The 14211-nt window shown below is 40.2% G+C and overlaps 1 protein-coding gene across 1 annotated transcript in view; it reads right to left on the bottom strand.

Moving 5' to 3' along the window:
* LOC128701155 (uncharacterized) overlaps positions 1-14211 on the bottom strand; it is a 182750-nt gene that overhangs the window by 80865 nt on the left and 87674 nt on the right. The window contains exons 7-8 of the mRNA XM_070100645.1: positions 7111-7173; positions 4325-4426 (exon numbers count right to left, since the gene is read on the bottom strand). Coding sequence (XP_069956746.1) covers positions 4325-4426; positions 7111-7173 — 165 coding nt within the window. The remainder of the gene's footprint in view (positions 1-4324; positions 4427-7110; positions 7174-14211) is intronic.

Below are 14211 nucleotides of genomic sequence, written 5' to 3' on the forward strand. Positions count from 1 at the left end.
GCACCAGCATGGCGCGAAATATGAACTAAGCTGGCAGAGAGCAGGGGCTGTCTGCGCAGACAGTACAGGCTGTCTACATACGCTCGGCCACCTACCGCGCGTCATCCCGACGCGACAATACTGGTAGTAAAAGAAACTCTGTCTCTCTCTCGTAGGAACAGGGCACAGAACACAAAATAAAAAACATATATATACATATGGACATGGAAAAAAAACTTCCTACAGGGAGGGAAGAAAAAATATGGGGTGTGCTAAACATCGTGGTCAAAGGCAATGAGTGTCGAAGGGCATCACTGCACGCCTTCCTGCGTCTGGACAGGTACTGCAACACGGGAGACATCGCTGCGGCTGAGCTGTGACGTAACAGGGTACGGTCTCCTCTGGTGAAACAGTCATCGTAGGAGTCGCTGCAGGTTTTCACTCAACCTAAGGCACGACATGCTGGTGCCCTCGAGTGAGGCGTCGACAAAACTCGGCAACTGGGCAGGACTTCTGGCAAGTGACTCAGGAGGACACTTCTCGACTGGTACTGTCGCTGGGCTGTCACTGCCGGCGAGCGTGGAGCGAGTTGTGGAGCGAGTCGTGGCAGAGACGACTGGGCGAAACATCTGGGAGTCGTAACATCATACACCAGACTGCAGTGAGAGAGCTTCCAGTCAAAGTGACATCTTCTATGTGCAGGCTGCTCACTGAAGCTTGTGACACGAGGCTGACACAGTGTGTCATTCTCTCGACAGTTGGAGTTATAGCAGAGGTTAGCCTAAGCGTCCCCAGACTTGTTTCTCTACATATAACTGCACTCTGACGGTCTGGAGGTGAAGTGAAACAAATCCCGATGGGAATCGTAGCAGGTACGATTCTGCAGAACATCACGAGCGACGAGCATAAAAGCTTTCTGTACAAGAGGGCTCGTACGCTCAGGGCTGTCTGATAACAGCTGTCAAACACACTGGTCACAAGGGTGACTTAACACAGTGGTGTTACTCAGGTCTGGCTCAGACCTTACTGGACACACAGAAACTTTAAAAACACACCGCTGTACATACGGTACAACATGGCTTAACTAGCAAATGATGCTTTTCTGTGCACAAAACTGACACTAAGACATATACTAAAATGTGAGAACACTGACTAAGAGGAATTAATTAACACACGACATATATTTTCTCTCAATCTTCTCGACAATACTGAAATAATTACTAGAAACACTCGATGTGACATGTGATGTCAGGCGTGATGTCGCGAGGTGACGTCAGCAGGGCTGTGACGTCAGAAGACATCTCGAGGTGACGTCAGGGAGACATCATGAGGTGACATCAGGAAGACATCGTGAGGTGACATCAGCAGACATCTCGAGGTGACGTCAGCAGACATCTCGAGGTGACGTCAGCAGACATCTCGAGGTGACGTCAGGCAGACATCGTGAGGTGACGTCAATGTGATGCGGGCAGCAGACCACAGCATGTGGCCTGGGACATCTGGTAACTCACGTGGCTTTGTAGGTCTACGTGACATGGGCCACACCCAACGTGGTGTCGATCCACGTGGTGTCGTGATCTACGTGGCATGCTGATCCACGCAGCTTCGAGTGGCCTTGGGCACTCGGATACACAGCACTGGCGATGAATCACACGAAAAACAGCAGAGAACACAGCAGAGGGAGTGAGTAGTGGTGAGTGGTGTATGGTAGTGTGGTGGCGAGGAGCGTGGGTGAGTGTATGGCAGGGTGAGCATCTAGCCATTCCTCCTCCTCCTCCACCCACAAACACGTGGAGAAGCTCACACTGGACGCAGAAATCACCACAAAATTCACCTCTGGCTTGCTGAAACAGCTGTGCTGAGCTGAACAACAACAGCAACATACAAGTGACGCTGAACACGTGACTTGAGAAACAGCGTGGGACACTGTAGCGTGGGACGCTGTAGCGTGGGGTCACTGTGACGCCACTCACAATTCTCGAAGACTTTCGACAAATTTCGGCTGGATCCTGCTAGTACCTATGTCTGGATGCTCAAAAGTGCAGACACGACATCAGGATAACTCGTTGAGAGACGGATGCTTCTTGTATGGGATGATGAAGTGAAGATGACTTCATACCTCTTCCTCCCTCTCTCCAGGCAAACAACTGCTGCAAGCACCGCTGCCACCATTTATAACGGGCTTATTTGGTATTCTGGTAGCGGGTGGTTAAATGATATACGTCTTTGGAGGCTTCTTTGTTTATTGTTAAGTCGTTGTGGGTACAAAGGCTTGTGTGTTGTGCCCATGGCCCGGGAGGGCCATGCCCACGAGAGAGAGCTGGGGGTACTTGTGTGTTGATGCCAGGCCGCTGTGTCAGTGAGATGGAGGCATGTCTGGGCATACTGAAGTGGCAAGGCCTCTAGGTGGCAGCACCAGCATGGCGCAAAATATGAACCAAGCTGGCAGACAGCAGGGGCTGTCTGCGCAGACAGTACAGGCTGTCTACAATAACTCTCTCTCAACATCTTCGAGTGCTTGCGATCTCTGTTTTGAAAACAAACTTGCACCTTTTGCAAGAACAGCTTCCTTGACTGCCGTTTTGTTGGCCACAATAGTAGCGATGGTTGATTGGGGTTTGGTATACAACCTGGCCAGCTCCGAGACATGCGCTCCACTTTCGTACTTAGCAATTATCTCTTTCTTCATTTCCATAGTAATTTTCACCTTTTTTACTGCATGGTTGGCACTAGAAGCTTTCTTGGGGCCCATGGTGACTTATTTTGCAGGTACAATCACTAAAAACACTGTGATAATATGAAATGTACCGATTGTATGTGTGGATGCGACCGCACTGGCTGGCTTGTAAACACTGACACCCACGGGGCAGCTGAGGCACGCTCAGGCCACACTTGGGACACCTGGGACGAATCGCGTGAGGTGAGCTTTTTTAGCGTGAGGCGAGGCAAAATTTTTGCGTTAAAATGTATCGTATGGTGGATTTAACGTAACGTGATGCCATCGTAAGGTGGGGGTCCACTGTATATAGAAACATTGGTGAACATTTTATGAAGTGAAATAAGGCTCAAGTTATTATATGAGAAGTCTTGTACAGTCTCTGTTGTTGAGAATTAATCATAATATGTCTCAGCAATACAGTTGTAGAAAACACCAAGAGTTTTAGTACATTAAGTGATTAGCAAGTTATTGTAGCAGACACCACCATCAAGTGACCTGACACATCAAGTGACCTGACGTTACATCTGACCTTCAATTCTTCTTCTTTCAACAAATCAGCCGTATCCCACCAAGGCAGGGTGACCCAAAAAGAAAAACAAGTTTTTCTTTTTAACTTTAGTAATGTATACAGGAAAAGAAGTTACTAACTCCTTGCTCCTGCATTTTAGTCGACTCTTACAACAAGCATGGCTTACGGAGGAAGAATTCTGTCCCCCTTCCCCACTGAGATAAGAGGAAATAAGAACAAAAACTAGTAAGAAAATAGAAGAAAACCCAGAGGGGTGTGTGTGTATGTATGCTTGTACATGCATGTGTAGTGTGACCTAAGTGTAAGTAAAAGCAGCAAGATGCACCTGAAATCTTGCATGTTTGTGACAGAAAAAAAGACACCAGAAATCCTACCATCATGTAAAACAATTACAGGCTTTCGTTTTACACGTTTTACACGGTAGTACCTCCCTGGGCTGCTGCTGTCTACCAACCTACTACCTAGGTATATTTTTTAACACTGACCACCTCTAAGTGAGGCAGGGTGACTTGAAATTTAAGAAACATTTTCATTGTCTTGCCAGAGGAATGTAGATACTACAGTTCAGACACTTCTGCAAACAGCAAATATTCCCAGCTGTCCTTCAAGGATGGCTGGGAAGGAGGTGGGAAGTACAATGTAGGCACTGTACTTCCCACCTCCAAGACTTAGTCTGGCTAACTGGTTTTCCTGAATCCCTTCATAAATTGTTACCATGCTCACACTCCAACGGTTTGTTAGGTATCAAAAACCACTTGCCTCCACTCCTAACACACTCACACATGCCTGCTGGATATTCAAGGCCCTTACACACAAAACTACATATTCCCATATTTTAAATACTCTATTAGATTGAGGAAGGTGGTGGTGAGTAAAGTAACACATGCATAAAAGTTGTGTAGGTATTGCACCTGTATTTTTCATACAAGTACTAGCAATACTGTGTTGCACCTGTCTTTCTTTCACACAAGTAGTAGCAATACTGTGCTGTATCTGTCTTTCCTTCACACAAGTACTAGCAATACTGACCGCAGAAATCAAAGAGGGATCTTAAAAACCATGAAGAACACTGGTAAAAGTAAGAGTTCAGTACTGACCTTAGCTTGAGCCTTCAAGAAGATGAGCATGGCTTCACATTTAATGTTGTATTCCTTCTGCATTATTTTGTGTTCCCGGGTCTCCAGGTGACGCTTGAAAGCCTGAAAACACAATATTTAACATTACAAGCTCAGAAATATTAACAAGGGGACACCTTTAAGTAGTCTAAAAAATTATACATAATGAAAACTATTTGTTCTTGTTTTAACAGCCTAAAATCAAAATATTTTTATAGAAATATTGGAAGAATACATTTAAAATAGTTTGGACAGAATATTTTTTTGAAGTCAATAATACACTTAGCATTTCAGACAAAATTTAAGCTAAAACAGGAATTTTATTAACAGTATTCAGTAATATATGAGAGAATATCTGTCTGATGATGCAAAATAAAAATGTTCAACATGAGAAGAAAATAAAGTGAAGTAGTGACACCAGGGTATAAAATAACCTCTGTAACACAACTCATGAAGCAGTGACACCAGGGTATAAAATAACCTCTGTAACACAACTCATGAAGCAGTGACACCAGGGTATAAAATAACCTCTGTAACACAACTCATGAAGCAGTGACACCAGGGTATAAAATAACCTCTGTAACACAACTCATGAAGCAGTGACACCAGGGTATAAAATAACCTCTGTAACACAACTCATGAAGCAGTGACACCAGGGTATAAAATAACCTCTGTAACACAACTCATGAAGCAGTGACACCAGGGTATAAAATAACCTCTGTAACACAACTCATGAAGCAGTGACACCAGGGTATAAAATAACCTCTGTAACACAACTCATGAAGCAGTGACACCAGGGTATAATATAACCTCTGTGAAGCAGTGACACCAGGTATAATATAACCTCTGTAACACAACTCATGAAGCAGTGACACCTCACGAAGCAGTGACACCTGTAACACAACTCACGAAGCAGTGACACCAGGGTATAATATAACCTCTGTAACACAACTCACGAAGCAGTGACACCAGGGTATAATATAACCTCTGTAACACAACTCACGAAGCAGTGACACCAGGGTATAATATAACCTCTGTAACACAACTCATGAAGCAGTGACACCAGGGTATAATATAACCTCTGTAACACAACTCATGAAGCAGTGACACCAGGGTATAATATAACCTCTGTAACACAACTCATGAAGCAGTGACACCAGGGTATAATATAACCTCTGTAACACAACTCATGAAGCAGTGACACCAGGGTATAATATAACCTCTGTAACACAACTCATGAAGCAGTGACACCAGGGTATAATATAACCTCTGTAACACAACTCATGAAGCAGTGACACCAGGGTATAATGCAACCTTTGTAACACAACTCATGAAGCAGTGACACCAGGGTATAATGCAACCTTTGTAACACAACTCATGAAGCAGTGACACCAGGGTATAATGCAACCTTTGTAACACAACTCATGAAGCAGTGACACCAGGGTATAATGCAACCTTTGTAACACAACTCATGAAGCAGTGACACCAGGGTATAATGCAACCTTTGTAACACAACTCATGAAGCAGTGACACCAGGGTATAATGCAACCTTTGTAACACAACTCATGAAGCAGTGACACCAGGGTATAATGCAACCTTTGTAACACAACTCATGAAGCAGTGACACCAGGGTATAATGCAACCTTTGTAACACAACTCATGAAGCAGTGACACCAGGGTATAATGCAACCTTTGTAACACAACTCATGAAGCAGTGACACCAGGGTATAATGCAACCTTTGTAACACAACTCATGAAGCAGTGACACCAGGGTATAATGCAACCTTTGTAACACAACTCATGAAGCAGTGACACCAGGGTATAATGCAACCTTTGTAACACAACTCATGAAGCAGTGACACCTGGGTATAATGCAACCTCTATAACACAACTCATGAAGCAGTGACACCAGGGTATAATGCAACCTTTGTAACACAACTCATGAAGCAGTGACACCTGGGTATAATGCAACCTCTATAACACAACTCATGAAGCAGAACAAAAGTTGGCCAGACAATGACTCAGAGAATCTGCTGCAAGATGGTGACCAGCAGTGTTATCTCGTAAGTCAGTGCCTGAGCTCTGAAGGATGGAGTGTTGTTATGTTGCAGTTTTTTAACTGTAGTGTAAGTGTGCCTCTGGCAAGATAGTGATGAAGTGAATAATGAAAGTGTTTCTTCTTTTTCAGGTCACCCTAAATGCGCTGGAAAACATAGAGAAGGATGACAAAGTTGACTCCACGTATCACAAACTTGTCCTGTGGGGAAGGACTAAGAACACTGAATTTGCACTCTCTAGAAATGCACAGAATTATTAAGGATATGACTGAAGTGTGTAAATGGAAGGCAGGAATAAATAAAGGGGATGTAAATGACATGGTAAAAATATCTAAAGAAACAAATGATTCACAGCAATGGGTTCAAGGTGAAAAAAATTAGGTTTAGAAAGGATACAGAAAAGCTATGGTTTCGTAACAGAGTTGTGGATGAGTGGAGCAAATTCCCAAGTAGCATCATTGAAGCTAAAACCTTGTGTAGCTTTAAAAATTGGTTAGACAAATACATGAATGGGTGTGGGTGTGTGTTAGTCGAAAATGCTTAGCTTGGGCCAGTAGGCCTACTGCAGTCCTTCTCTCTCATGTTGTACTACAGTTCTCAGTGTTACACTAGTCAGTGTTGTGTTACACTACACACATTTGTCAAGGGAATCAAAATGGTCAATCTTGCACACATGACTGTGTATTACTTGTTAATGTTTGGTTGACTTACCTCAATGGAATTGAAATGCTCAATCTTGCACATGTGACACTGAACAGTGTCTAAGGGGACTGTCTGCAAGGAATGAAAAAATACATAGTTAAAAACAAGAGAATCTTGATGTTTTCAGTATATGCATGATGCAAGAGAGGTATCATGGTATTGCAAAACTAGAGTCCCCTGTACCTCACTGCATGTGGTAAGAACAGTGTATAACTGGAGTCTCCTGTACCTCACTGCATGTGGTAAGAACAGTGTATAACTGGAGTCTCCTGTACCTCACTGCATGTGGTAAGAACAGTGTATAACTGAGTCCCCTGTACCTCACTGCATGTGGTAAGAACAGTGTATAACTGGAGTCCCCTGTACCTCACTGCATGTGGTAAGAACAATGTATAACTGGAGTCCCCTGTACCTCACTGCATGTGGTAAGAACAGTGTATAACTGGAGTCCCCTATACCTCACTGCATGTGGTAAGAACAATGTATAACTGGAGTCCCCTGTACCTCACTGCATGTGGTAAGAACAGTGTATAACTGGAATCCCCTGTACCTCACTATGTGTTAAGAATAGTGCAGAGTGCAGCTTAATTCTATATTGTAATGTAGTTAAATATTATCAGTGAACATTAACCCTTAAACTGTCCAAACGTAGACCTACGTTGATGTGCATAGTGCTCCGAACGTAGATCTACGTCCGATTTTACATGCTTTCAAATGGAGACAATCAAGGTCGAAGCGCTACGCACATCAATGGAGATCTATGTTTGGACAGTTTAAGGGTTAAAAGTGAAGATGAAGAAACAGTCACAAGTTATTATATAGCAATTAAATATGTCAATTTCTTAAATAAAAAAAATATATAAATTAGGACACAAAGAGACCAAGTTAATTCAAGCCTGGAAATAAGAAATGCCAGATTTTAAGCCATACTGAAGAAACATTCTCTTGTTACGTGAGAGAGCAATAGAGTAAAGTATAGCAGTACATTAAGCCTCACACTTCTCACAACATGTATTAACAAGTATCAGTGTTGATGCTGCTCACAACAAGTATTATCAAGTATCAGTGCTGATACTGCTCACATGTATTATCAAGTATGTATCAGTGTTGATGCTTCTCACAACATGTATTATCAAGTATCAGTGTTGATGCTTCTCACAACATGTACATGTATTATCAAGTACAGTGGACCCCTGGTTATTGGCCGGTTCAGTTATCGGCCAACTTGGTTATCGGCCGGTTCAGTTATCGGCCAACTCGGTTATCGGCCAGTTTTTCGGCGCCCAGTTATCGGTCATTAATTCGATTATCGGCCATTTGGGGGGCACTCATCCGCTGGCTGGGGCCGCTTGCGAGTCAGTTTGGCTTTGTCTCTGGGGAGTGAGGAAGCTTCTGCTCATTCATCCAAACATTTTGCTATAATTACAGAAAATATCTACCTAGATAAGGACTAACAAACTTACACTAAACATTGACAAAACCTACTTCATTCAGTTTGGTAACAGAGCTACAGATGTCCCTCTTAACATAATGATAAACGGATCACCTATCACAAAGCTAACAGAGGGAAAATTCTTAGGAATCCACCTTGATAATAGACTCAAATTTCATACACATATACAACAAATTTCTAAGAAAATTTCCAAGACTGTAGGCATACTATTGAAAATACGGTACTATGTTCCACAGTCAGCCCTCCTGGCCCTATATCACTCTCTTATTTACCCCTATCTCACCTATGGAATTTGTGCATGGGGCTCAACAACAATTAACCATCTCAGACCACTAATTACCCAACAAAAGGCTGCAGTTAGAATGATAACAAATTCTCACTACAGGCAGCACACTCCACCAATATTCAATACACTAAACCTACTCACCATACAAAACATCCATACTTATTATTGCACCTATTACATACATAGAACACTTAACTCTGATATTAACCCTCCCCTCAAACATCTCCTTGCCAACCTCAACAGAACACATGACCATAACACAAGGCACAGATCACTGTTTGATGTTCCTCGTGTCCATCTCACACTATGCAAAAACTCAATGCACATAAAAGGCCCTAAAATCTGGAATTCATTACCTGTAAATATAAAAGAAACACTACCTGTTTATAAATTCAAGTCTCTTCTCAAAGATCACTTACTCACCCAAAACCAAATAAATACTGAATAACTGAACCTTATAAATTGTATATCTTAAATGTTTCTCACAATTATATCACATAAATGTTAAACCTAAAACCGAATCTAACTTTATTATTTTTTAAATACACTACCTAACAGAATACTCCATATGACTGAATGTACAACAATGCATGCAACCATATGACCTGTCTTTGTAATACTCACTTGTGCTTTATAGTAATCTGTTTACAATAATGTTTTATCACTGATTTCATCATTGCTTAGTTAATCTTAAGTTAATTTTAAGCCAGCCCGTAATGCTATGCATATAAGTGGCTTTGGCATGCTGCTCTTACCTGTATTTTTTTGTACCTCTGTATGTGTGCTCAAATTGTAAATAAATAAAAAAAAAAAAAATAAATAATCCATTGTTTTTTGTGGTTATTGATCATTAAATGTTTCTCACAATTATATCACATAAATGTTAAACCTAAAACCGAATCTAACTTTATTATTTTTTAAATACACTACCTAACAGAATACTCCATATGACTGAATGTACAACAATGCATGCAACCATATGACCTGTCTTTGTAATACTCACTTGTGCTTTATAGTAATCTGTTTACAATAATGTTTTATCACTGATTTCATCATTGCTTAGTTAATCTTAAGTTAATTTTAAGCCAGCCCGTAATGCTATGCATATAAGTGGCTTTGGCATGCTGCTCTTACCTGTATTTTTTTGTACCTCTGTATGTGTGCTCAAATTGTAAATAAAAAAAAAAAAAATAAATAATCCATTGTTTTTTGTGGTTATTGATCAAGTACAACTGTAAAATAAGCAACCATGGGCCCAAAGAAACACATTACATAATATATGAAAACATGCAATGTTTATATGCAATGTATATTTAACAATAATCACTGGTACATTAAATGTTTATTTTATGTGAATATGGACATTTTTATTAATCCATCTATGATATTTTCTTCAAAATTATGAAAGAAACACGTTACATAGCATATAAACAGGCAATGTTTATTATATGCGATGTATATTTAACTCCTTCAGGGTCCAAGGCCAAAATCTGAAGTGCCGCCCCAGTGTCCAGGAATTTCCCCCCAAAAAATTGTTATTTTTTCTTATGAAATGGTAGAGAATCTTTTTGTGAAGGTAATAAAACAAAAAGTACGAAATTTGATGGAAAATGGACGAAATTATGCTCTCGCGAATTTTGATGTCAGCGATATTTACGAATCGGCGATTTTGCCGACTTTGACTCCCATTTTAGGCCAATTACATAAGATAAGATAAGATAAGATTTCGTTCGGATTTTTAACCCCGGAGGGTTAGCCACCCAGGATAACCCAAGAAAGTCAGTGCGTCATCGAGGACTGTCTAACTTATTTCCATTGGGGTCCTTAATCTTGTCCCCCAGGATGCGACCCACACCAGTCGACTAACACCCAGGTACCTATTTGCTGCTAGGTGAACAGGACAATAGGTGTAAGGAAACGTGTCGAAATGTTTCCACCCGCCGGGAATCGAACCCGGGCCCTCCGTGTGTGAAGCGGGAGCTTTAGCCACCAGGCCACCGGGCCACACAATTATTCCAGTCGACCAAATTCTTAGCTATTTCACTAGTATTACTTCTATTCTATCGACTGAGCACAAGAATTCACCAAGTCAACTGTTTCAACTACAAAATAAAGTGATCGGAAATTGGTAATTTGGCCAATTTAACACAAAGTTCAAAATATTCCAATTTCAAAATAGGGTCCAGAATAAACAATGCAGACATTCCTGGCACTAAACTAACATTTCCTCTGTTCATTAGTTATGTTTTGAGGCTTTACAAATAAATTACATTTTGATTTTTTATTCACATAATGAATTTTTATTCACACCAAAAAATAAAGATTTACTTTTATGCAATACTGTAATAATTGTATAAATATCATCATCACATTTGTGAATGTATATTAGACCCACCAGCTGGCGTGTATTAGACGTGTGAGGTTGTTTGTTTACTCTTGAATATCGGCAAAAATTTAACATTTCCGCTACTTTGAGCTCAGTTTCAAGCCATTTCCAGTACTAAAACCAATCAAAATCATCTCTATTTCTGTAATATGTCTTCCATTCTATCAAATGAGACCAAGAAATGCAAATGCAACTATAAAAATCATTGTCTCAGTTTTTTTTCTCTCATTATATATAGTGTGCTGCAGGATTTGTTTTATTTGGTGCATACATGCCACATAGATTTTTTTTTTTTTCAACAAGTCGGTCGTCTCCCACCGAGGCAGGGTGACCCAAAAAAAGAAAGAAAATCCCCAAAAAGAAAATTCTTTCATCATCATTCAACACTTTCACCACACTCACACATTATCACTGTTTTTGCAGAGGTGCTCAGAATACAACAGTTTAGAAGCATACACATATAAAGATACACAACATATCCCTCCAAACTGCCAATATTCCAAACCCCTCCTTTAAAGTGCAGGCACTGTACTTCCCATTTCCAGGACTCAAGTCCAACTATATGAAAATAACCGGTTTCCCTGAATCCCTTCACTAAATATTACCCTGCTCACACTCCAACAGATCGTCAGGTCCCAAGTACCATTCGTCTCCATTCGTCTCCACGCTTGCTGGAAGTAGATGTATTCTCTCATATCTAGGTCCAAATGTACCACTCACAGTTTATCAATGTGAGCTGAGCTCATGGCGTAGATCTACGGTTTGGACCCTGAACGTAAAGCCGTAGATCTACTGGACGGACCCTGAAAGGGTTAATAATCACTCTTTGGCACATTAAATGTCATATTTTATGTTAATATAGACATTTTCATTAATCCTTCTATGATATTTTCTTCAAAATTACATAAGAAACACATTACCTATCATGAAGCATATAAACATGCAATTTTTTTCTCATTATGCACTGTGTGCTGCAGGATTTTTTTTCATACAGTGCACACTGACCACACAGACCCATTCTCTCACATGTGGGCCTACCAGCTTTCTCCTGCTTGAACTGAGCATATATACGTCCGAAACACTGTCTCATAAGACATATATATACGTCCGAAACGCTGTCTTGTAAGACGTATATATACGTCCGAAACGCTGTCTTGTAAGATATATACGGCCGAAACAGTCAAAGGGTTAAATAAATAAATAAATAAAATATTTATTTCTTTGCAAAGGTTACAATGTGTGTTTACATATAAAATTATTGAAGCAAAGAAAGCCACTATCATGCAATCATTTTGGGCAGACTTAACCTAATACAGTGGACCCCCGGTTAACGAACTTTTTTCATTCCAGTAGTATGTTCAGGTGCCAGTACTGACCGAATTTTTTCCCATAAGGAATATTGTGAAGTAGATTAGTCAATTTCAGACCCCCAAACATACACGTACAAACGCACTTACATAAATACACTTACATAATTGGTCGCATTTGGAGGTGATCGTTATGCGGGGGTCCACTGTACTTATAGACTACTTAAGTCTAGACAGGTGAAGAGTGGTAATGGTTACCAATGTTTTTCTGATCGTGGCACCAAATACTGGCAGCCTGAAACTTCTCCTTACTGTTATTACATATTATTATCATTATTATTTCTTTTTTTAACAAGTTGGCCGTCTCCCACCGAGGCAGGGTGACCCAAAAAGAAAGAAAATCCCCCAAAAGAAAATATTTTCATCATCATTCTACACTTTCACCTCACTCACACATAATCACTGATTTTGCAGAGGTGCTCAGAATACAACAGTTTAGAAGTACTATATACGTATAAAAATACACAATACAGCAAGGCCCCGCTTTACGGCATTTCACCTTACGGCGTTCCGCTAATACAGCGATGTCAAATTATGACCAAAATTTGCTATACGGCAAGCGGTCTTTCAAATACGGCGCCCCCCCACCCGGTTTGTTTACATTTTCCGTGACCACGTTTATTATGTCAGGAAACTTTCCAAAATTTCAAGTGTTTTAAAGTTACTGCATATTTTATATGTACTCTGATAATTATACTTATGTGTACCTGTACCTAAATATACTTACACACTGTGCTGGTGTGCAGGTACACATTAAAATCGCTAAGTCTCTCTCTACTCATGACGCCAATACTACGTAATAATAATCACTCTTGGGCACACTAAATGTCTTATTTTACATCAATATAGGCATTTTCATTAATCCATCTATGATATTTTCCTCAAAATTATATATGAAACCCATTACATAGCATATAAACATGATACATACACTCACAGAATAAAAATTGATGTAAATATGAGATTTGTTTACAAAGCAGCTGTGTAGGTAGTGTCGGAAGAATTATGTTTTCTCTAGTCAAACTGGGGGATAACTGTAGAAAAATATTCTTTTCGTATGCCTTTACTCTATATATAGCAATTCACGACCCTTGTGGATTTAGTGCTTTTATTATAATATAATAATATTATTATTATTATTATTATTATTATCTTCATTCACTCTAAAAATGGTGTGTTGCTGTTTGTTTATTCTGAACTAACTTGTACAACTTGTACACAATGTAAGAGTATTTGTATTGTGAGGTCATTATTATTATAAAAAAAAATATTGAGGTAAATGTTTTACAAACTCTTACAAACGGACGTGAATGAACTAAAAGTAGACATATATTAATACGCATTTATTTCGCCTGACCAAGTGATCGTCCACTACCTGTTCAGTTTGTGTTCTTACATTGTCTCAACTCTGTACCTCGTTCTCTCTCTCTCGTTTACTAGTTGGCTTTCACTGACGATGGCATCTAAGGTTAGCTGTGATAAAAAGAGAAGTCGTAAACCTCTTGCTTTAAGTGCCAAGTTAGAGGATGATGGTGTGCCGTTCTGATTTTATTCAATAAACACCCTGCCACTCACCTCTCACACATTAATATTAATATTTTAAGGTAAGTAATAAGTG

This window comes from Cherax quadricarinatus, chromosome 73, assembly GCF_038502225.1.
Source record: "Cherax quadricarinatus isolate ZL_2023a chromosome 73, ASM3850222v1, whole genome shotgun sequence".
NCBI lineage: Eukaryota > Metazoa > Arthropoda > Malacostraca > Decapoda > Parastacidae > Cherax > Cherax quadricarinatus.